Raw genomic sequence first — 24,879 nt, forward strand, 5'->3', positions numbered from 1 at the left:
GATTGCCACAGATTGTTTATCATATAAACTCCAAATAATGGATTCAGATAGATTTTATATTATATTTTTTTTAAAAAGTTCCATAACATTCATACCTTATAATCTTTATTAAAGCAACTAGGAACCAACATTCACACAGTGGTAGCGGTTAGAAAATTAAAAACACTTAAACCCAATCATGCATCTTAATTGTATATAGATATATAGGTCAACATGGGCGTACTTAGAATTCTCTGAGGAAGCGTTCTGTGAAACGCGCGTCAGGGGTCCAGCAGGAGCAGCTTTGTCTCTCCTGTCTGCCGTTTTTAACTGCTTACCCTTGTGCATAAACTATAGAAATTCTGTTGCTAAAAACGGGTCAATCATGGTGCCTACTTTAGACTAATAGTTAAAAGTTAATACAGCCCTCGGATTGTAAGGGCTTAGGTTATTTTTATATAATTCTAAGTACGCCCTTGTTGACCTATATATCTATATACAATTAAGATGCATGATTGGGTTTAAGTGTTTTTAATTTTCTAACCGCTACCACTGTGTGAATGTTGGTTCCTAGTTGCTTTAATAAAGATTATAAGGTATGAATGTTATGGAACTTTTTAAAAATAATATAATATAAAATCTATCTGAATCCATTATTTGGAGTTTATATGATAAACAATCTGTGGCAATCTCTGCTGTGAATTCTATTGTATTCCTCATACAATTAGTTTTTCTAGTTGTTTAGTTCTGTTCTCTGAGATCCCACAACAGATACTGATCCCAGTTAACAATATTTATTATAACATAGATATATATCAAATATATGTATTCAAATACAAATAAAGGGACTACATCTGTCATTACTTAACTCCATCCCCCCACTACCTCTACTCTAAACACTAAAACATGTTATATTCTCCACCCCCTCATGGGTGTAGCCATGTTGAAATTTAGCTTTCACTACAATCCAGTACTGATGTGTTTGAACACTTTACTTCAGATGCCTGCAGTGCATAGCGCTGCGGAAGCTGTTGGCGCTCTACAAATACCTGATAATAATAAATAAAAATAAAAGTGCAACCTCGGTTCATAAATGGCAGTATCCATAATTAAATGGAGGCACATGACATTTATTTAGTGTTTAATGTTTCTTTAAGGTATTAAAATTGGAGAACATGTTTAAAAACAGCTGTAGGCTCAGAATGAAATGAAATAACATAGTAAGTAGTAACCAGTCTTTTGTAGTTGTAATTTAAACCCAATAACATTTCATTATGCATACTTTTTAAAACTTTTCACTTTTATCATTTATTCTGCCAGTTTTTCCTGTAATTTAACTCCATGCAATGCACTATTCCTGACTCTCCTACAGTGATTGGCTGATATGTGCAGGGGCACATTTATATCTGTCTCCTATTGGACACAGTATTCAAGAGACTGTTTAGGAGGTCTGTCCCAGGACTGCACAACAATGTATATTTGTATAAAAAATGAAAGGTTTTAAATATTTTTAAACATTTCTTTTATATACAGGTTTGTTTCAATGAAAATACTTTATGACATACATAAAAATTAACTTCAACATTTATTCTGTGTGCAGTTTGAAATGTTGACAATAAATCTTGTTCAGCTGTGTGTTTAATATGTTCTACAATGTTTAGATATCATGTCATGGCTGTATTTAAAGTGGAGACAGTTTTACATTTAAGATTAAACTAATGAGCTCAAAATATTGTCGGTTTAGTTTTCTGTTATGATGAAAGGAGTGTGGATTATTGATTGACAGTGTGTTTAATGAGGGAAGTGTTTATAGAGTACTGTGAGATTCTGCAGTCTCCTGCTATACAGATGTATGTCTTCACTACAACTGCATGAAAAGGATTGATCCCTTTACAGACTGCATTCCTTGTCAGAGTATGTGACATTTTGTGGCCCTGAACCACAATCTGGTCTCTGACAATGGATAGTAAAATAACTGCATATAAATAAAGCTATTTATCATTCAGATCTTGATACAGATTAATCTCTGCAACATTATGACCCTTTAAAGCATCCGCTGCATTATAGCTGAAGATAAAATCAATTTCCGGCTAAAGGTAGCTTTGTATTCCTGATGCTCATTGTAACATTTTCATTAAAGGGATATTATAACTATGTGTTTAATCATTGCAAAAGGTTTAAACACATCAATAAAGTTCCACTCTGGAGTCCCAAGCACAGCAGCTCCTGAGGAAGACCTGCCAATCACTGATCTTTTTTTGCTCTGGAGTTTCAAAGATTTTGGCTCTCAAGCAGGAATTATGCAATTAATCCTTTCCCACAGTTTAAAAAATAAAGGCCTAGATTACAAGTGGTGCGCTAACAATAGCACGGGACGAGATAAGCTATATAGCTAGACCATGCTAATATTAACGCTCAACTTGATATTACAAGTCCATAGTAAAACACTTTTATCAGAGAAGGTTTAGCGCACCTGATATCACTCTAGCACACCCTTTATACTTTCAGTGGATATCGCAAACGCACTAAATAGTGCTAGAAGACTTAGCGTGATTTGAGACATGAAGCAATAGAATTCTATGCGGAGATGGAGTTGGCGCTTTAACAATATCCAAAGTTCTAAAATTAGCATACCTGAGTCTTTCTTTTGCGCACTAACTTTGTAGTTTCAACTTGTAATACCAGCACTAACCAAGCAGCACTAATTTGTTACCTTGAGCGCACTTGTAATCTAGGCCATAGTAAGCTTGGATTAGTTAATACCAAAATGACATGTCCAAATGAATTAGAGCATGTATTTTCTGCATTAGAATGTGTCTTTTTAATGATTAATTGTATTTTCTAATCCTAAAAACATAACTTTGTGTTATGCTATTCGGTCTATATTTACTGAGCTGGGATATGTTTGAGTGACTTATTGCATTACTCACCAGTATGGACATTTGGCCTTGGTAAACAAACATTCAGGTGTCCAGTAATGTGGCTACATCAGTGTTAAATGGACATAATGAATCTTAAACATTTTCTCTTTACCTTCTAAAATGTATAATAGTTCTTTGTTTCTTGAAAAAAAGTCTCAGGACTCGCTTATACAAAATTTTGAACTACCTGTTAGTTTTACCTTCTATTTTAAACATTTTAAGCTGCTGCTCTTCCATACAATTGATAGAAAAAAAATGAATAATACAGCATACAACAGAAGTGAGTACACCCCTGGGCAATATCACTTAAATATAAAATTATTCAAAATTGTATTACCTCTCAATAATAGTTTTATTTCTAAGTTGACAAATAGAGTATTTCCTATTATAAACAATCATAAACAAATACTTTAGAAAGATAATATTGAAAATACAGGCCCCAAAGTAGTAAATGCAACAAAAGTGAATACATCTGTGGTCACTGACACACAAGTTACATCACTGAAACAAAATTTAGGACACCTATGATTTCCAATTAGCCTAATTGCATGAGCAAAGTTACCAGAACAGTCTAATTTTTTGACCAATGGGCAAGTTGGCATCATGTCTCCACATGGAAAAGAATTGCCAGAGAAATTGAAAAATCTGATTGTGGGACTTTACAAACATGGAAAAGGATACAGGAAGATTGGTGACCAACTAAAAATCAGTCAAAACGCAGTTGCAGCAGTAATCAGGAGGTATAGATCGATACATAGTGCCAAAAATCAGAGCCGCTGTGGCTGTCCTCCTGAAATGACACCACGGACAGTGCGCTACTTGCACAATCTAGTTCTAAAAAACAGGCAACAGGCAAGTGCTTCAGATTTGCATCAAGGCAAGTGCTTCAGATTTGCATCAAGGCAAGTGCTTCAGATTTGCATCAATGCAAGTGCTTCAGATTTGCATCAAGGCAAGTGCTTCAGATTTGCATCAAGGCAAGTGCTTCAGATTTGCATCAATGCAAGTGCTTCAGATTTGCATCAAGGCAAGTGCTTCAGATTTGCACCAAGGCAAGTGCTTCAGATTTGCATCAAGGCAAGTGCTTCAGATTTGCATCAAGGCAAGTGCTTCAGATTTGCATCAATGCAAGTGCTTCAGATTTGCATCAAGGCAAGTGCTTCAGATTTGCACCAAGGCAAGTGCTTCAGATTTGCACCAAGGCAAGTGCTTCAGATTTGCATCAAGGCAAATGCTTCAGATTTGCATCAAGGCAAGTGCTTCAGATTTGCATCAAGGCAAGTGCTTCAGATTTGCATCAAGGCAAGTGCTTCAGATTTGCATCAAGGCAAGTGCTTCAGATTTGCATCAAGGCAAGTGCTTCAGATTTGCATCAAGGCAAGTGCTTCAGATTTGCATCAAGGCAAATGCTTCAGATTTGGCTCAGGGATTATCGATAGAAATTAGAGTTTCTGTGACAGCTCAGACAGTGCTAAGGACATTGCATAATGTCAACTTCTATGGACAGCATCCAAGGAAAAAAAACCTTGCTTGCTCTTTGGCACAAAACTGCAAGATTAAACTTTGCTAAACAACATGAAAAGCCTGATGAATACTGGGAGAAAATTATTTGGTAAAATGGCCAAGACTAGGGATGGGCGAATGTTTCACAACATTCGAAAAACGGCACAAATTTTAACACATTCGTTTGTTCGAATCGAATTTCGAATGTTTACATAACATTCTAACATTCGATTTTCGAATGTTCGGTTTCGAATTTTACGATTACATTCGAAAATATTCTTTTCGAAAAATTTGAATTTAGATTGTAATAGTATTTCTAATGCTTTTCCTTTAAATGTAATATTCGAATTATGCAATACGTGTATTCGAATTTGAAAAATTCGAATTTATATTGTAATAGTATTTCTAATGCTTTTTCTTTAAATGTAATATTCGAATTATGCAATATTCTATATGGAAACATTCAAAATTATATATTTGTATCTATTATGTATCAATTTACTAGATTCCCGCCCTACCACATGAACTATTGAACTTCTGAATAGTATTTGTTAAATAGAATGTTAAATTCAAAATTTCGAATGTGGACATTCGATATAATTATAAACATTCGAATTCGAAAGTGACATTCGAAAACTGTAAATAACATTCGATTTTCGAATTTTTAAGAATATTCGTTCTTATTGACATTCGGATTTAGAATTCGAATTTCGGTAATAACATTCGTTCTACATTCGAAATTTCGAAAAATTACACATTCGCCCATCCCTAGCCAAGACCAAGATACAATTCTTTGGCTCAGATGGGGTGCAGCGTGTTTGGTGTGAACCCGGTCAGGAATATTACAGTGAATGCATAGTCCCAACAGTGAATCATAGAGGTGGGAGTGTGATGATATGGGGCTGCATGACTGCAAAAGGTGTTGGGGAGATGACATTTATAGATTAATGCCTGCAATATACCAAAATACTGTCTGACAAGATGACTCCCAGGGGTCAATTTATCAAGCTCCGCTGCTCCATAACATGTCCGCCTGCTCTGAGGCGGTGGACAGAAATCAACCCGATCGAATATGATCGGGTTGATTGACACCCCCTGCTAGCTGCCGCAAATCTGAAGGGGGCAGCATTGCACCAGCGGATTTATCGATGCGCAGCGGACATGATACACTACATCGTATCATGTTGCTCGCACATTAATAAATTGACCCCCCAGTCTCCAGAAGTTTGGCAGAGGACGAATATTCCAGCATGATAACGATCCAAAGCACACTGGAGTTTCTAAAGGAGAAACAAGTGAAAACTATGACCTGGCCAAGTATGTCACACCTGGCCAAGTATGTCACCTGACTTTAATCAAGTAGAACACCTTTGGGGTATTTTAAAGAGAATAGTAGAGAAACACAACCTCTCCAGCAAAGAGCAGCTGAAAAAAATTATTTCTGAAGAAGGGCAGAACATCTCTCCAGAAATTTGTACAACACTGGTTTCCTCCATGCCAAGGAGGATTGAGTCTGTCATCAAAAATAAAGGCGGACATGCACAATATTGAAAAAAATAAAAGATTTGAATCTCAGTAATGAAAGGTGCACTGACTTTTGTTGCATTGATTTCCTGCTTTCTGGCTGGTATTTTTAATATAGTAAATCTAAACTGTTAGTTTTTAATTTTACATAAGAGTAAATACCCTACTGTAAAACTTAGACGTAGTGCAGTTACTGTTAGGTTATACAATTTTTAATCATTTGACATTTAAGTGATATTGCACTTCTGTTGTATACTGTATGTCCCTTTAAGAGACATGTGGACAACTAGTTTAACATTCTTAGCCATACGTTTCAAAGCATATCATGTGTGATGAAGGTTATACTAGAGGGGCATATGGCTACGACATTTTACCCAGTAATGTCTATAAACCTTATGCTACATATATCAATCAAATTATATTCCTCACATCATTCCTACACTCACCAGATCCAGACTGCAGCAGAATATCAGCTGGATTGTGGGGTTTAAGTCCAAGAGCCGACAAAGGTGTCTTCATTAAACCAGGTGGAGATCGAGCAACTGCAGAATAAATAATGCAGATGATTAATGTAATGGTGAGAATTCTGCATGTTCATCCAAAGTACACAAGCAATTTGTTACACATTAGTGCAGTCTACAAACTTCCATTTTAAAGAAACAACAAGCATATGTTTACATTTTACAGGCTATGTGAGTGTAAACTACAAACAATGCTAGAATACAAGTGTAATGTTAAAGGGACATTACATGGATTATTGATTCCTCCATAATTTGCTTAACCATAAAAAGTAAAAAAATAAAATCTATACACTCTTTAGGAAATGTATCTTGGAATGCAAAACAGTGCAAATTATGTTACAATTCCTGTATTTTTGTTGTTGTTGTAGATCATCTTTTGCAAAGAAGACGTTAAATGTCCATATGAACTAATTATATATATGTGTGTGTGTGTGTGTATATATATATATATATATATATATATATATCATTCCATAGAAAGCACTCACTGCTTTATCTGTCAATTAGTGTTAATTTATGCATTTACAACATTTCAGGTATATATGTTACGGGTAAAGCAAGATAAAAAAACGGACATTACCCAAGCGACTGTGGGTAAAGCCCGATGTAATGTAATTCCCCCATCTACACTATTTCTTTTGCCTCCACCTGGGGGGTTCAAGGAAGGCGCCCCGCCGATCTTCTGGCATCCACCCCAAGTGAACCTTGAGGAATGAGGTTTACAAGGGGGAGACTGCACCCCTTGAACCCCCCAGGCTGGGACAAAAAAGATAGTGAAGATGGGGGAATTACAGTGCATGCTATATATGTTTGATTCAGTGACTCGATGCACTCTGAGGGGATTTGTGATCTTACATCAGGCTTTACCAACAGCTGCTTGGGTAATGTCCGTTTTACCTGGGTAATCCTAGGATTACCCAATATCTGACATTACCCATAACATATATTTTGATTTTAAAAATAACTAGGTATTATTATTATTATTATTATTATTATTATTATTATTAATAATAATAGCCCCATGTAGATGATTACCTAAAACTAAAACACCTGCCCCCACCACAGGTACATTACAACTTAAGACTACATGAGATTTGGTAATGGCATGCAGCTATTGTTAAAATGTCTGCAGTATTTTGTTATGAGCACAAGACATAGTTTATTTAGGATATTACAATAGTATTTACTGTTTTATTCATATTATTTTATCATATAAACTTCAGGGATCTATTTAAATCTAAAACGTTGCACTTGCTGTGATAGTTACACATGCAGTACACAAGCTGATCGTGTGAGTTCTGCAGAGTCTTAGAGGTCTTTTGTCGTTAAAGACAAATATGTTACTGAGAGCTCTGTAGCTTTGTAAAAGAAGAATAATACACTACAGTATCATTTTTTTTCTACACAGCATTGAATATAGATGTTTTATATTTCAATTTGTCTAACATTTTATAATTTATCTGTAGCCTAAACTGAATACAATTTTCCTTTCACTGAACAGTTTATTGTATTATATTTTATTTGTGCTAATCTGCTTCTTTAGAGACCAAAATATTGCACCTTAAAGTTATAATTTATAAAAAAAATATTTATAAAAGTGTAGATTGTGCCACTAACTAAACGGACTCACATAGTTGGTGATGGGTTTTTTTTTAGAAAGAACAGAAAGAAAGAGGATATATTAATTGCAGAACATTTATAATCAAACCATATTTGATGACGTTTATCAGTAGAAAATATCTAATACAATGAACAGTTAAGAAAAAGAAGCCACCCAGCAAGATTTATTATAGCATTTGTGGTATGCAGGTTATTCTGGTGCTTGCATAAATGTGTATACATGAGCTATGACTACTTTATAGCACTGGGTATGTATGACTACAGATGAATACCAAGACCACATGCACACACATATTTAAAGAACAAATAAATTTAAACAGAAATCTCCCATAAAATGTTTAATTATGCACAGTGAAATGTTATGAAAATGTTTAAAGGGATAGGAAAGTCAAAATTAAAAATTGCATGATTCAGATAGAGCATGTGATTTTAAGACACGTTTAAATTCACTTCTATTTTCAAATGTGCTATGTTCTCTTAGTATCCCTTGTTAAAAATGAATATGCACATATCATACACTAGTGGGAACTGCTGCTAATTGGTGCCTGCACACATGTTTCTCTCTTGTGATTGGCTAACTAGATGTGTTCAGCTAGCTGCCAGTAGTGCAATGATGTCCCTTCAGAAATGGATAACAAGAGAATGAAGCAAATTTGATAATATAAGTAAATGATAAAGTTGTTTAAAATTGTATGTTCTATCCAAATCATAAAAGAACATTTTGGGGTTTACTATCCCTTTAATTATGCAAATGGACCTTCATTATTTATTACGATTGCTTTTCCGGTAATTAAAGTATAAATGCTGCAGCTTTTCTACTGCACAGTGAGAAACTGGAGTACATTCTGTAGAATTCAGAACCAAGACCATTCTACATACTGCGCAGTGATTTGATGTTATGTGCAGAAGCTTACTTGTATCTGTCCCTAACAAGCCATTCAAGAAGTTTTTAAGAGTTGTGTCCTTAGAAATGCAAATGAACCTTCATTATTTATTACGATTGCTTTTCCGGTAATTAAAGTATAAACGCTGCAGCTTTTCTACTGCACAGTGAGAAACTGGAGTACATTCTGTAGAATTCAGAACCAAGACCATTCTACATACTGCGCAGTGATTTGATGTTATGTGCAGAAGCTTACTTGTATCTGTCCCTAACAAGCCATTCAAGAAGTTTTTAAGAGTTGTGTCCTTAGAATTGCAAGCAATGCTTATTTCAATAGCAAAAGAAACATTTTAAATTCTATTACATTTATTTTGTATACAGATATTCTGTGATGCAGTGATTAATATCTGAGGGAGATATTTACTATATTACTTTAATGTCCATTTTAGTATCATTAAATCATTTTCCTTATTAGAAGTATTGTGCAGAGCTAAAGATAAATGTACTCCCATCTACTTATACTATTTGCTTTTTTAAGAACAAAAGTTTGTTAATCAGCCAAAGGAATTTTTCCAATACCTAGCCATCTTTAAGAGGATGAAAGAAAAGCAATCCATGGCACAATTAACTTATCAGAAGAACCACACCCTAAATGTATAAACACTATGCAAGGAAACTACCCATTCCTCAGGAATACTGGCTCTTGAATGGCTATAGGGGCAGACATGTGCCATTTAAATTGCAATTGGAAGATGTTTTACTAAATGTAATCACTGCTGCCCTAAGCATCAATGAATAATCAGAATATGCCTCTTGGGGGCCTTTGGGATAAGTGAGGTTAACAAATGGGCATGAAAGCCTATATAAACATGAACATGGCATACACCTGCACGTGCAGCTATGCACATGCACATTGAGACATACGACTTTAGGAATGCTAAGCTGAATTACATCCTTCTCATAGAATTTGGAATGCACAGCATGTCCCATAACAAGAATGGACTTATGAAGAGCCCATTTGTAGAATAACCTGTTTATTTATCTATTTGCAGACTAATTACACCAGTTATAAAGCATTTTATACATTTCATAAAACCATATGCATGATTAGGCTATGGAGATCTTGGAAGAGCCAACATTTATGTTTATATTTAATTTTATACCAGATGGTAATTAAGCTTTTTATCTCTAATTAAAAACTTATTGCTGACAAGCTTTCTGATGTTATTAGCCACACTTTGTATATTGCTGATCCTTTTTAATATAAAATGTACTCAAAAGAAAAATAATTTCTTAAATAACATGAGAAAAAATATGGACGTTCACCTGTGGAAGTTGGGCTGACCACTGGAGATGTCATCTCCATTTCTTCAAAGGCTTCTTTGTAGCTGTGAAGATGAGGCTGCATAGAGGAGAAGAAGTAAACGGATGCATTATAAAAATCACACTTAACATCTATTTTGTATGGTTGATGTGGTAGTACAGTAATCAATTTTCTATAAATGTAATGAAAAAAATACATGAAGAAGACAGTTTACCCTGCAAAACAAACATAGCGGTATTCATAAAACTGAGACTGTTCTCCTAAAAAACAAAAACATAATTTATGCTTATCTGATAAATTTATTTATTTCTGGATATGGTGAGTCCATGGAATAATCAATTACTACTGGGAATATCACTCCTGGCCAGCAGGAAGAGGCAAAGTATGTCACTTCCTTTACCCATAACCTCCAGTCAATTGGCCGAAGGAAAATGGAAAAAGAAGATAACACAAAAGTGTAGAGGTGACTGAGGTTTTAGAAAAAATAACTGTCTTAAATAAAGGGTGGGCCGTGGAGTCATCATATCCGGAAAGAAAGAAATTTATCAGGTAAGCATAAAACAAAATTTATGCTTACCTGATAAATTCCTTTCTCCTGTAGTGTGGTCAGTCCACGGGTCATCATTACTTCTGGGATATTAACTCCTCCCCAACAGGAAGTGCAAGAGGATCACCCAGCAGAGCTGCTATATAGCTCCTCCCCTCTACGTCACACCCAGTCATTTGACCGAGAACCAACGAGAAAGGAGAAGCCAAAGGGTGCAGTGGTGACTGGAGTATAATTTAAAAATTTTGACCTGCCATAAAAACAGGGCGGGCCGTGGACTGACCACACTACAGGAGAAAGGAATTTATCAGGTAAGCATAAATTTTGTTTTCTCCTGTTAAGTGTGGTCAGTCCACGGGTCATCATTACTTCTGGGATACCAATACCAAAGCTAAAGTACACGGATGACAGGAGGGACAAGCAGGCTCTTTATACGGAAGGAACCACTGCCTGAAGAACCTTTCTCCCAAAAACAGCCTCCGAAGAAGCAAAAGTGTCAAATTTGTAAAATTTGGAAAAAGTATGAAGAGAAGACCAAGTTGCAGCCTTGCAAATCTGTTCAACAGAAGCCTCATTCTTAAAGGCCCAAGTGGAAGCCACAGCTCTAGTAGAATGAGCTGTAATTCTTTCAGGAGGCTGCTGTCCAGCAGTCTCATAAGCTAAACGTATTATGCTACGAAGCCAAAAAGAGAGAGAGGTAGCCGAAGCTTTTTGACCTCTCCTCTGACCAGAATAAACGACAAACAGGGAAGACGTTTGTCGAAAATCCTTAGTTGCCTGTAGATAAAATTTCAGGGCACGGACTACATCTAGATTGTGTAGAAGACGTTCCTTCTTCGAAGAAGGATTAGGACACAAAGATGGAACAACAATCTCTTGATTGATTTAGTGTTAGTGACCACCTTAGGTAAGAACCCAGGTTTAGTACGCAGAACTACCTTGTCTGAATGAAAAATCAGATAAGGAGAATCACAATGTAAGGCAGATAACTCAGAGACTCTTCGAGCCGAGGAAATAGCCATTAAAAACAGAACTTTCCAAGATAACAGCTTGATATCAATGGAATGAAGGGGTTCAAACGGAACACCCTGTAAAACATTAAGAACTAAGTTCAAACTCCATGGTGGAGCAACAGTTTTAAACACAGGCTTGATCCTAGCCAAAGCCTGACAAAAAGCTTGAACGTCCGGAACCTCTGACAGACGTTTGTGTAAAAGAATGGACAGAGCTGAAATCTGTCCCTTTAAGGAACTAGCGGATAAACCCTTTTCTAAACCTTCTTGTAGAAAAGACAATATCCTAGGAATCCTTACCTTACTCCATGAGTAACTCTTGGATTCGCACCAATATAAGTATTTACGCCATATTTTATGGTAAATCTTTCTGGTAACAGGCTTCCTAGCCTGTATTAAGGTATCAATTACTGACTCAGAAAAACCACGTTTTGATAAAATCAAGCGTTCAATTTCCAAGCAGTCAGCTTCAGAGAAATTAGATTTTGATGTTTGAAGGGACTCTGGATCAGAAGGTCCTGTCTCAGAGGCAGAGACCAAGGTGGACAGGATGACATGTCCACTAGATCTGCACACCAAGTCCTGCGTGGCCACGCAGGCGCTATTAGAATCACCGATGCTCTCTCCTGTTTGATTCTGGCAATCAATCGAGGAAGCATCGGGAAGGGTGAAAACACATAAGCCATCCCGAAGGTCCAAGGTGCTGTCAAAGCATCTATCAGAACCGCTCCCGGATCCCTGGATCTGGACCCGTAACAAGGAAGATCTATCTCTGGTTTGCCCCAACGTCGAAGTATTTGGGCAAAGACCTCCGGATGAAGTTCCCACTCCCCCGGATGAAAAGTCTGACGACTTAGGAAATCCGCCTCCCAGTTCTCCACTCCCGGGATGTGGATTGCTGACAGGTGGGAAGAGTGAGACTCTGCCCAGCGAATTATCTTTGATACTTCCATCATTGCTAGGGAGCTTCTTGTCCCTCCTTGATGGTTGATGTAAGCTACAGTCGTGATGTTGTCCGACTGAAACCTGATGAACCCCCGAGTTGTTAACTGGGGCCAAGCCAGAAGGGCATTGAGAACTGCTCTCAATTCCAGAATGTTTATTGGCAGGAGACTCTCCTCCTGAGTCCATGGTCCCTGAGCCTTCAGAGAATTCCAGACAGCGCCCCAACCTAGTAGGCTGGCGTCTGTTGTTACAATTGTCCAATCTGGCCTGCTGAATGGCATCCCCCTGGACAGATGTGGCCGAGAAAGCCACCATAGAAGAGAATTTCTGGTCTCTTGATCCAGATTCAGAGTAGGGGACAAATCTGAGTAATCCCCATTCCACTGACTTAGCATGCACAATTGCAGCGGTCTGAGATGTAGGCGTGCAAAGGGTACTATGTCCATTGCCGCTACCATTAAGCCGATCACCTCCATGCATTGAGCCACTGACGGGTGTTGAATGGAATGAAGGACACGGCATGCATTTTGAAGCTTTGTTAACCTGTCTTCTGTCAGGTAGATCTTCATTTCTACAGAATCTATAAGAGTCCCCAAGAAGGGAACTCTTGTGAGTGGAAAGAGAGAACTCTTCTTTTCGTTCACCTTCCATCCATGCGACCTTAGAAATGCCAGTACTAACTCTGTATGAGACTTGGCAGTTTGAAAGCTTGAAGCTTGTATCAGAATGTCGTCTAGGTACGGAGCTACCGAAATTCCTCACGGTCTTAGTACCGCCAGAAGAGCACCCAGAACCTTTGTGAAAATTCTTGGAGCCGTAGCCAATCCGAATGGAAGAGCTACGAACTGGTAATGCCTGTCTAGGAAGGCAAACCTTAGATACCGGTAATGATCCTTGTGAATCGGTATGTGAAGGTAAGCATCCTTTAAATCCACTGTGGTCATGTACTGACCCTTTTGGATCATGGGTAGGATTGTCTGAATAGTTTCCATTTTGAACGATGGAACTCTTAGGAATTTGTTTAGGATCTTTAAATCCAAGATTGGCCTGAAGGTTCCCTCTTTTTTGGGAACCACAAACAGATTTGAGTAAAACCCCTGTCCGTGTTCCGACCGCGGAACCGGATGGATCACTCCCATTAGTAAAAGATCTTGTACACAGCGTAGAAACGCCTCTTTCTTTATTTGGTTTGTTGACAACCTTGACAGATGAAATCTCCCTTTTGGGGGAGAGGATTTGAAGTCCAGAAGATATCCCTGAGATATGATCTCTAACGCCCAGGGATCCTGGACATCTCTTGCCCAAGCCTGGGCGAAGAGGGAAAGTCTGCCCCCCACTAGATCCGTTCCCGGATCGGGGGCCCTCAATTCATGCTGTCTTAGGGGCAGCAGCAGGTTTCCTGGCCTGCTTGCCCTTGTTCCAGGACTGGTTAGGTCTCCAGCCTTGTCTGTAGCGAGCAACAGCTCCTTCCTGTTTTGGTGCAGAGGAAGTTGATGCTGCTCCTGCCTTGAAATTACGAAAGGAACGAAAATTAGACTGTCTAGCCTTAGGTTTGGCTCTGTCTTGAGGCAGGGCATGGCCTTTACCTCCTGTAATGTCAGCGATAATTTCTTTCAACCCGGGCCCGAATAAGGTCTGCCCTTTGAAAGGTATGTTAAGTAATTTAGATTTAGAAGTAACGTCAGCTGACCAGGATTTTAGCCACAGTGCTCTGCGTGCCTGAATGGCGAATCCGGAATTCTTAGCCGTAAGTTTAGTTAAATGTACTACGGCATCCGAAATAAATGAATTAGCTAGCTTAAGTGTCTTAAGCTTGTTTGAAATCTCATCTATAGTTATTGAGTCAAGAGTCTCTTCCAGGGACTCGGACCAAAAAGCGGCCGCGGCCGTGACAGACGCAATACATGCAAGGGGTTGCAATATAAAACCTTGTTGAACAAACATTTTCTTAAGGTAACCCTCTAATTTTTTATCCATTGGATCTGAAAAGGCACAGCTATCCTCCACCGGGATAGTGGTACGCTTAGCCAGAGTAGAAACCGCTCCCTCCACCTTAGGGACCGTCTGCCATAAGTCCCGTGTGGTGGCGTCTATTGGAAACATTTTTCTAAACACAGGAGGGGGGGAAAAGGGTACACCGGGCCTATCCCACTCCTTAGTAATTATCTCTGTAAGCCTCTTAGGTATAGGAAATACGTCAGTACTCGCCGGTACCGCATAGTATCTATCCAGCCTACATAATTTCTCTGGGATTGCAACGGTGTTACAATCATTCAGAGCTGCTAATACCTCCCCTAACAGTACATGGAGGTTTTCGAGTTTAAACTTAAAATTAGAAATGTCTGAATCCATTCTATTGGGATCAGAACCGTCACCTGCAGATTGAAGCTCTCCGTCCTCATGTTCAGCATACTGTGACGCAGTATCAGACATGGCCCTATTATCAACAGCGCACTCTGTTCTCACCCCAGAGTGATCACGCTTACCTCTAAGTTCTGGTAATTTAGCCAAAACTTCAGTCATAACATTAGCCATATCCTGTAATGTGATTTGTAATGGCCGCCCTGATGTACTCGGCGCTACAATATCACGCACCTCCCGAGCGGGAGATGCAGGTACTGACACGTGAGGCGAGTTAGTCGGCATAACTCTCCCCTCGTTGTTTGGTGAATGATGTTCAATTTGTACAGATTGACTTTTATTTAAAGTAGCATCAATGCAATTAGTACATAAATTTCTATTGGGCTCCACTTTGGCTTTAGCACATATAGCACAGAGATATTCCTCTGAGTCAGACATGTTTAACACACTAGCAATTAAACTAGCAACTTGGAAATACTTTTCAAAGCAATTTACAAATAATATGAAAACGTACTGTGCCTTTAAGAAGCACAGAAAAAAAGTTATGACAGTTGAGAAATAATAAACTTGAGAAACTTGAGAAACTATAACATCAAATTCTTTCCGGTAAAAACACAATTTTAGCAAAGGATTGCCCCCATTAGCAATGGATAACTAACCCTGAATAGCAGAAAAAATGTACAGAAAATAAACGTTTTTTATCACAGTCAGTCACAATCTCACAGCTCTGCTGTGAGTGATTACTTCCCTCAAATAGACTTTTGAAGACCCCTGAGCTCTGTAGAGACGAACCGGATCATGCAGGGAAGACAAGAGACTTCTGACTGAATTTTCTGATGCGTAGCAAAAGCGCCAAAATAGGCCCCTCCCCCTCACACACAACAGTGAGGGAGATCAGTAAACTGTCTTAAATTAAATAAAACGACTGCCAAAAACAGTGCCCAAAACAATTTTTCACCCAGTACCTCAGATAATTAAATGATTTAACATGCCAGCAAAAACGTTTAACATCAAATAAATGAAATGTCATTAGAAAGCCTGTTGCTAGTCACTGCAAATTAGGCTAAAGTCTTATGCATACAGTATTATCCCAGTGAAGTGCCATTCCCCAGAATACTGAAGTGTAAATATACATACATGACAGCCTGATACCAGTTGCTACTACTGCATTTAAGGCTGAGCTTACATTATATCGGTATGGCAGAATTTTCTCAGTCAATTCCATTGTCAGAAAATAATATGCTGCTACATACCTCTTTGCAGGTTAACCTGCCCGCTGTCCCCTGATCTGAAGTTTACCTCACTCCTCAGATGGCCGAGAACAGCAATATGATCTTAACTACGCCGGCTAAAATCATACAAAAACTCAGGTAGATTCTTCTTCAAATTCTACCAGAGAAGGAACAACACACTCCGGTGCTGTTATAAAATAACAAACTTTTGATTGAAGGTATAAAACTAAGTATAATCACCACAGTCCTCTCACACATCCTATCTATTAGTTGGGTGCAAGAGAATGACTGGGTGTGACGTAGAGGGGAGGAGCTATATAGCAGCTCTGCTGGGTGATCCTCTTGCACTTCCTGTTGGGGAGGAGTTAATATCCCAGAAGTAATGATGACCCGTGGACTGACCACACTTAACAGGAGAAATTATGTTTTCTTTCCTAAGATATGGTGAGTCCACGGAATCATCAATTACTAGTGGGAATCAATACCCAAGCTAGAGGACACAGATGATAAGGGAGGGACAAGACAGGTAGACCTAAACAGAAGGCACTACCGCTTGAAGAACACTTCTCCCAAAAGAAGCCCCAGCTGAGGCAAAAGTATCAAATTTATAAAACTTTGAAAAAGTATGCAAAGAGGACCAAGTTGCAGCCTTGCAAAACTGTTCCACAGAAGCTTCATTTTTGAATGCCCAGAAAGAAGAAACAGCCCTCATAGAATGAGCAGTGATTCTCTCAGGAGGTCGCTGTCCAGCAGTCTCATAGACCAAATGAATAATACTCCTTAGCCAAAAAGTAAGAGAAGTAGCCGTAGCTTTCTGACCCTTGCGCTTCCCAGAAAAACAAACAAACAATGCAGAAGACTGACGAAAGTCTTTAGTCACCTGAAGATAGAACTTCAAAGCACACACAACATGTAGGTTGTGCTATTAACACTCCTTAGGAGAAGAAGGATTAGGACCCAAAGAAGGAACCACAATCTCTTGATTAATATTCTTGTTTTAAACAAACTTAGGTAGGAAACCAAATTTAGTACGAAAAACCACCTTATCAGAATGAAAAATAAGATAAGAAGAATCAAACTGCAGAGCCAAGAGTTCTGAAACTCTCCAAGCAGAAGAAATAGCAACAAGAAACAAAACCGTCCAAGATAACATTTTGATATTTAAGGAATGCATAGGTTCAAACAGAGTCCGCTGTAAAACTCTAATAACAAGGTTAAGACTCCAGGGAGGAGTAACGGGTTTAAACACAGGCCTAATCCCAACCAAAGCCTGAAACAAAGATTGCACATCTGGTGCATCTGCCAAACGCTTATGCAACAAAATAGACAACACAGAAATCTTTCTTGTCACAGGCTTACGAGCCTGAATCATGGTCTCAATGATCGACTCTAAAAACCCACGCTTAGATAAAATCAAGTGTTCAATCTCCAAGCAGTCAGCTTCAGAGAAACAAGATTTGGATGAAGAAAAGGACCCTGAAGTAGAAGGTCCTTCCTCAGAGGGAGTCTCCACGGAGGTAGAGACGACATTTCCACTAGATCTGCATACTAGATCCTAATAGATTAGATGAAAAAAAAAATATTAATACAAATGAGCTAGATCTAACCTCTATAAAGAGGATAGGGCGACAGTTAACTTAAGTAGTTCTAGGTATTGATCAACTAATAATTCAAACATATTTGAAATGAATTGTGATGAATTTTTTACAATGATTTATACATATTTGAACATATTTACCATGTAAACCAAAAAGCTGCAGAACTGGTAACAGTAGCAATACACACCGCAGGCTGCCAATGAAGACCTTGGTGAACATACATTTTCTTTAATAATGCCTCCAATTTCTTATTCATTGGATCCTTAAAAGAACAACTATCCTCTATGGGAATAGTGGTCCTCTTAGCCAAAGTGGAAATAGCTCCTTCCACCCTAGGAACCGTTTGCCACAACTTCTTAATAGAGTCAGCTATAGAAAACATTTTCTTAAAAAAAAGGAGATGGAGAAAAAGGAATACCTGGTCTCTCCCACTCCCGTGCAATAATCTCAGAAGCACGGTCTGGGTTAGGAAAAACCTCCACCGCAGAGGGAACATCAAAATACTTGTTCAGCTTACTAGATTTCTTAGGGTTAACAACAATAGTAGTATCAGAGTCATCCAAGTTAGTCAAAGCCTCCTTAAGTAAAAAGCGGAGGTGTTCCAGCCTAAATCTGAAGGACACAACTTCAGCATCAGTAAAAGGGATTCTGCCTGAGTCCGAAATTTCACCCTCAGATGCACAAAAATCAAACTTCTGAGAGGAAAGACATTGATTAGCCACCTTAGGATCAGAAACCTTACTTACTGTTTCTTTAAAATGTATTATGCATTTTCCCTGCAGCATGGGAAAAGCAGACAGCGCCTCAGATACCGCAGAAGATACCTGGGCAGCAATATCTTGCAAAGTAACTCCAGTCAAGCATGAGAGGAAACGCAGGGCACTGCATGTGCAGATGAATAGGATTGGGACGCTTGAGGAGAAAGCTATGGCACATCTGAAACAGGAGGCTCCTGAACAGCATCGCCTTAGCTAATGATGGCTCAGAATCAAAAAATCTATTTCTGTAAGCCCTTTAAGTACATGAAGAACAAAAAGGTACTGGGGGTTCCACCTGGGCATCAAAACATAAGCTACAGGAAACAGCCTGCACAGCCTCCTGATCATAATACAAAAAAAAGAAGCAAATACAAAATCTAACCTTTTTTTTTAAAAAAAGGATAAAATACAGAACCAAAAAAAAATGTTCTTAAATAAATGTTTCCTTTTAAATTTACCAAATCAAGAAAACATATTTACCAAATCAAGAAAACATACCCCCAGGCAACACTCTACAACTCAGCAAAATTACTGAGGTGCCCTACCTGTCCTGCAACCTGCAGCAAACTGAGAAAAAAAACAATCCTGTTTACAATCCGGATTTCTAGCGAAGCAAAAACGGCAAGAAGCCTTTTAAACAGCAGAGCATCAGAAATATGTGCACCTCACTCTTACAGGAAGTGAAAAAACGCCAAAAAAACTAAAAAGGGGCAGTCTTACAGCAAATAAAAAAGCCATCTTTTTTAAACAACTTTCTTGAAAACAGGCTTAAAGGGACACTCAATCAAAATTAAACTTTCATTATTCAGATAGAGCAGCAAATTTAAACAACTTTCCAATTTTCTTCCATTAACAAAATGTGAACAGTCTTTTTATATTTAAACTTTTTGAGTCACCAGCCCCTACTGAGCATGTGCAAGAATAAGGGTGTATGCATTTGTGAATGGCTGATTGTTGTCACATGGTACTTGTATGTATTTGTGATTGGCTGATGGCTGTCACATGGTACAGGGGGAGTGGAAAAAGACATAACTTTAAAAATTGTCTGAAAAAAAATCTGCTACTAATTTTGAAGTTCAGACTAAGTGCTATTGCATTGTCTTGTTATCTTGCATTTGTTGTTTATGCAAATCTACTGTGTTGACTGATCCTTTAAAAACAAACAATACCCCCCCCCAAAAAAAGTACATAATCCATTACTAAAAACGAATCCTAACTGAGCTATCAATAAAATAAATAACTCCTCACACTAACAGTGCCTGCAAAAACTGCCATAAAAACCTGCACCCTGACAGGAATAATAAAAAACGTCCCCTGCAGCGTTTCAGCTGCTACATAGAAAAATAAAATTGGCACTTACCTTAATATTCATCTGTCCGGCATTAGGACAGCTCACCTGGTTTGAGAGGATGCCTTCCCTCACATGGACCTGTGGAAATACAGAAAGACTGAGTAAACCTACTCAGGCTATCTAATTAGGGCAGCAAAATGTTTTGGGAAAACGCAGTGAGGATTGTACCCCACAAGTTCCCAATTGCTTAAAAGCCACCTGTTCTGTCCATATATTCATATGTACATCTTTAAATGCTATTTTAGTTCTTGTGCTCCCTCTAGTGTTATGTTTTATTATTGTATTCAATTTAATGTATATTCTATTTGCTACCTCTGACCTTTTTGAGGTCACTTCCTGCCTCCATTTTTGTTTCACTTGTGTGTGTAAATTAGTTTCACTTTCAATGTGTAAGTTTGCTGGAACTCTCTGATAATAGCTTTGTAGAGGCAAATTCTTTTTACCTGGCAATTACCACTTCTGGAACCTCAGAATTCTTGTTTTGCAACAATAAAGCTTGAAGGATTCATAAATCTCTGCTGTGGAATTTGTCTTAGTTAAGCTACTCTGCTGGATTCTACTAAACTGTAAATTGGATTGCATGTTTAACTTTACATCATAAGGCAGTCATCTTGCAAACAGTAAATGTAAACAGAATTCCACCACTGCCCTACTGAAGAGACCAACATGGGCTAAGGCGAGACCCTTTAGAAAGATCAGAGCAAACCTACTCTGCTTTAAAATAAAAAAATCTTGATTGTAGATCAGACACCAAAACTTCACCTCCTCCTTGCACCGCAGGCAAAGAGAATGACTGGAGGTTATGGGTAAGGGAAGTGACATATAGCAGCTTTGCTGTAGTGCTCTTTGCCTCCCCCTGCTGGCCAGGAGTGATATTCCCACTAGTAATTGATGATTCCGTGGACTCACCATATCTTAGGAAAGAAATATAAGTAAAACCTAGAAAAAGGAGCAATCGTGTTACCTCTTTTGGTCTTCCTCCAGGATTAGCTGAAATAGAGTTAAAAACTTCTGGTGAGACACATCGAACGGGTGAAAGAGCCTTGGTAGGACTGCCCCTGGATACAGGCCCTGTAGTGCCATCTTCATATTGGCCTTCACTGGTAGTGCGCCTTCGTGTTAATGACCCTATCTCATCTGGAGTCTTATCACGAGACTGAACCCCTATAAAAAAAAAGACACAAATCTGTGAATCAAGAATAAGAGTTATTGCTTCTTAATGTTACATTCAAAAACAATTTCTAAAATAAAACAAGTCCATGTCCTTTTGCTCTTTGTATTGTCCCATTGACAGGTCAAGGTAAAATAATTGTCCTTATGAGTTTTTAGTGCCTGTGTACATGCTACTATACTTACTGAAAGGCTGTTTTTGTGGCCTTCAGGGAATGCATTTCATGCCATCAGATGATGTGCCCAACATATTTCCACCTTATACATACCAGAGACACGCAAATAAAATAAACCAATTTTAGGAATGTACCAATTTCCTTTTATTGCCTCTTGGTAATACAAAATAAAAAACAGCTTTTGGTTGCTTAAAAGTCGACTGAATAAACAAGGAAATATATTACCTTGTAATGAGCAAATACAGTTATACATTTTGCTTCAGGACATACAAAAAAAGATCATTTCATCATGCTAAAATAGTAGACAGCGATTTAATAGAAAAAGAAAAAAAAAAAGTTTGGCAATGGAAAGAAGTCCATGAGATAGGTGTCATGATGTATCAAAGATGAGGTATGGAAACCAGTCTTTTAGTCACGGCACGTGTCTTTCTTTAGGAGGGAACAAATGAAGGTAAGAAGTGGTGTCTTCAGACAGTATACCACATAGTTTTGCTGAGGATTTTTTCAAATTTAAATGACTCAATACTTTTTTACCCCAAAAATACCCACAACCATTGCCTGAGCTCTCTACATTTTCCCAGATACTATGAATAGGTGTGGCTGCATTCCACTGGAATTAAAACAACATCCAAAGAATGAGGTACAATTTTGCTATTGTTTCCTTCTCTATTCCCTATATAACAAATAAGAGCATGTAATTTTAGGAATTATTAGATTTGTATAGACATCAGCCAACTATAAATATGGTGCTAATTAAAAAACACTTGTTTATTTGTATTTATTTACTTGTACTACTTTTTATTTGTTGGGGGGAAAGAAAGCATAAGAATAGCTGTTTTAAGATGTCACTTAATCCAATTAAAATAAGTTATTATCATAATTTATGTGTAAAGAACCAGCATATTCTGCAGTGTTATGACCATAGGTGCATAATATCAGGGTACAAATTATAAAACGAAAACTACAAACATCATCTTAAATAAAAATGAGGAACTGAGATAAAATTGAGAAGGGTCTCAGGTAAGAAAATATAGAGATAAATTAATCTAGGTTATTTGCATCCCTGAATAGTCAAATTAATAACAAATAATCACGTTACCTAAGTTTGACTTAGCTCGGTCTCAAAATCTCTGTGTTTCTATGTAATAATAATAGCAACACAGAAAACTATGGAGTTTAGTATGAAAAGCAATATATGTGTCTTCATAGGATTCATGATTGTTATTACCCACCTGTTTAAAGGCTATTCTAATAAATATTAACAATGCAATGTTTAAGAGTAATAGAAGCTTATTTAAAAAAAAAAATAGGGCTATATACAGTATCTCCAGCTTAATAATGTTATTTTTTAGTAGAGGTTGGGACCATGCTCCCTGGCACTGATACCACAGCTTTTAGAGAAGCTCATTGATTTATACCTATAATTTATATCTCTGAATATCACTCAAGCATGTATATGGTGCATAAATGACATTTAGCTTGTCTGTATGATACATAAATGACACAACTAGAGTATATCTAAAACAGAAAGAGGCATTTTTCTAGCGTAGGCGGATAAAGTTTTTAAAAAAGAATAATCTTGTGGCCAGGTAGGGCCATTAATATAGTGTGACCTATGTCCCTGTAACTACCCATTAGTTACTGCACTGCTCTCAGAAAAGAAAAAAATATCTAATGATGGGACTAACATTCATACTTCTAGTGACAACCAATATATTCTTTCTATTACAAGTTAAAGGCAACATAGAACCTCTTACAGAAGTGGCACTGTTGCCCACTGAAAAAAAGTAAAACATTTGAATAAACTCAGCAGACAGTCCCTTCAACAAAACACCACTGTCATAATAATCATTGGGAGGGAATCTGGAATATATTTCTCTAGTATTAACAATATGTAATGCTAACCTGTTGATTTTTATAATATGAGCTACTAAAATAAGTGAAAATCTTAAAGCTCATATAGCTATAGCATTCTTTTATTTAAAAAGAAATGTCGGAAGTAACGGTTGTATAGATCACAGGACACATCCTTTATTCAGTTGCACATTTAATGGGAGATGTGCTTGGACTGGGAAATCTCTGAAACATAATGTGGCATTTGAAAAGCGAAAGAATGAAGAAAGGAGAATGTCACCCCTCAGCATGCAAGCATTGTGGAGGAGTATTCTGTAATGCCACAGACACTCTGGGGCCCTGTTCCTGCTCCGGGAAAAGGAAGGGAGGTGTTGGCAGAGAAATGAGAACAAGAGATGAACACGATAAGATAGAGAGAAAGAGGGGAGAATGGGGACAAAGTATGCTGCCATTTTTATTGTGCATTCAATAAGAGCAGAAATGAGAACTTGTAGAGAATGTCTTATATTTAATTAGATTAGTGCAAAGTCTGAAACAATGTTTTTATCTAGCCTGCACATAGCCAAATGACAACTAGAAGTGCAACTTCTCTTGACAGAAACAGTCTACTAGAATATGCGAATGATCAAGGTAAGGAAGCAACCTGATGAATAAGAACAGAAAAGGAAGACAAACTGGCAGCTCATGTGGCCCTTTGCAATATTTTTTGTGGCCCCCAGGAAATAAGCAGAACTAACAATGTGTGCTTCTGAGGGATGGGCAAACAAGGTGGCCACAACTCAAAAGAGTCCTTGCTAGATAGAGGGTACCCTGCAACCTTACCTGAAGCTGATCCTGTGCCATTGAACACTTTTAGAAAATATATTATTTGTATGTTTAATAGCTTTACATTTATATATTGTCCTTAAAGTGACATAATACCCAAGATTTTTCTTTCAGCTAGAGCATGCATTTTTCAACTACTTCCAAAATTACTGATATTATCTTATTTGCTTTGGTATCCTTTGGTGAAAATCATACCTAAGTAGACTAAGATATAGCTGATAATTGGTGGCTGCAGATATGCCTCTTGCCACTGGCTCATCCAATGTGTTCAGCTGGCTCCCAGTAGTGCATTGCTGCTCCTTCAACAAAGGAAACCAAGAAAATGAAACAAATTGGACAATAGTGGTACATTGGAATGTTGTGTAAAATGATATACTCTATCTAAATCATGAAAGAAACATTATGGGTTTCATGTCCCTTTAAGACTTCTAAAATATTGATCTGGCGCCACCAATATATTAGGAACTTCATCATCACTTAAAAGAGAAAATTACAAGAAACAAAGTAGGAAGAACAAGAGAAAGAAGATATGGAGAAATAATAATAGCTAGCATGAAAGATAATTGTTTTTCTGAACATTATAAATGACCTGCCTGTGAATCTACTGAAACTGACTATAGAATTACAGCTACTCTGTACACACAAGCCACTAACTGATTAGAAATAATTTGGCATATTGCAGATGAAAAGCAGCCAGTAACAGGTTTTAATTTGCACGTGGCCTTGCAATTTAACATGTGACATTTATTTTACTATATAAAAGACTGCAAGTCT

General features: G+C 37.7%; 1 protein-coding gene across 4 annotated transcripts in view; it reads right to left on the reverse strand.

Moving 5' to 3' along the window:
• The window catches only part of TNS1 (tensin 1), a 403,399-nt gene that overhangs the window by 60,927 nt on the left and 317,593 nt on the right, over positions 1–24,879 (reverse strand). For all 4 annotated transcript variants that reach the window (XM_053698119.1, XM_053698118.1, XM_053698117.1 and 1 more), the window contains 3 exons: positions 21,045–21,244; positions 10,278–10,353; positions 6,374–6,469 (listed from right to left, as the gene is read on the reverse strand). In XM_053698119.1, coding sequence (XP_053554094.1) covers positions 6,374–6,469; positions 10,278–10,353; positions 21,045–21,244 — 372 coding nt within the window. The remainder of the gene's footprint in view (positions 1–6,373; positions 6,470–10,277; positions 10,354–21,044; positions 21,245–24,879) is intronic.

This window comes from Bombina bombina, chromosome 1 (assembly GCF_027579735.1).
Source record: "Bombina bombina isolate aBomBom1 chromosome 1, aBomBom1.pri, whole genome shotgun sequence".
Taxonomy (NCBI): Eukaryota; Metazoa; Chordata; class Amphibia; order Anura; family Bombinatoridae; genus Bombina; species Bombina bombina.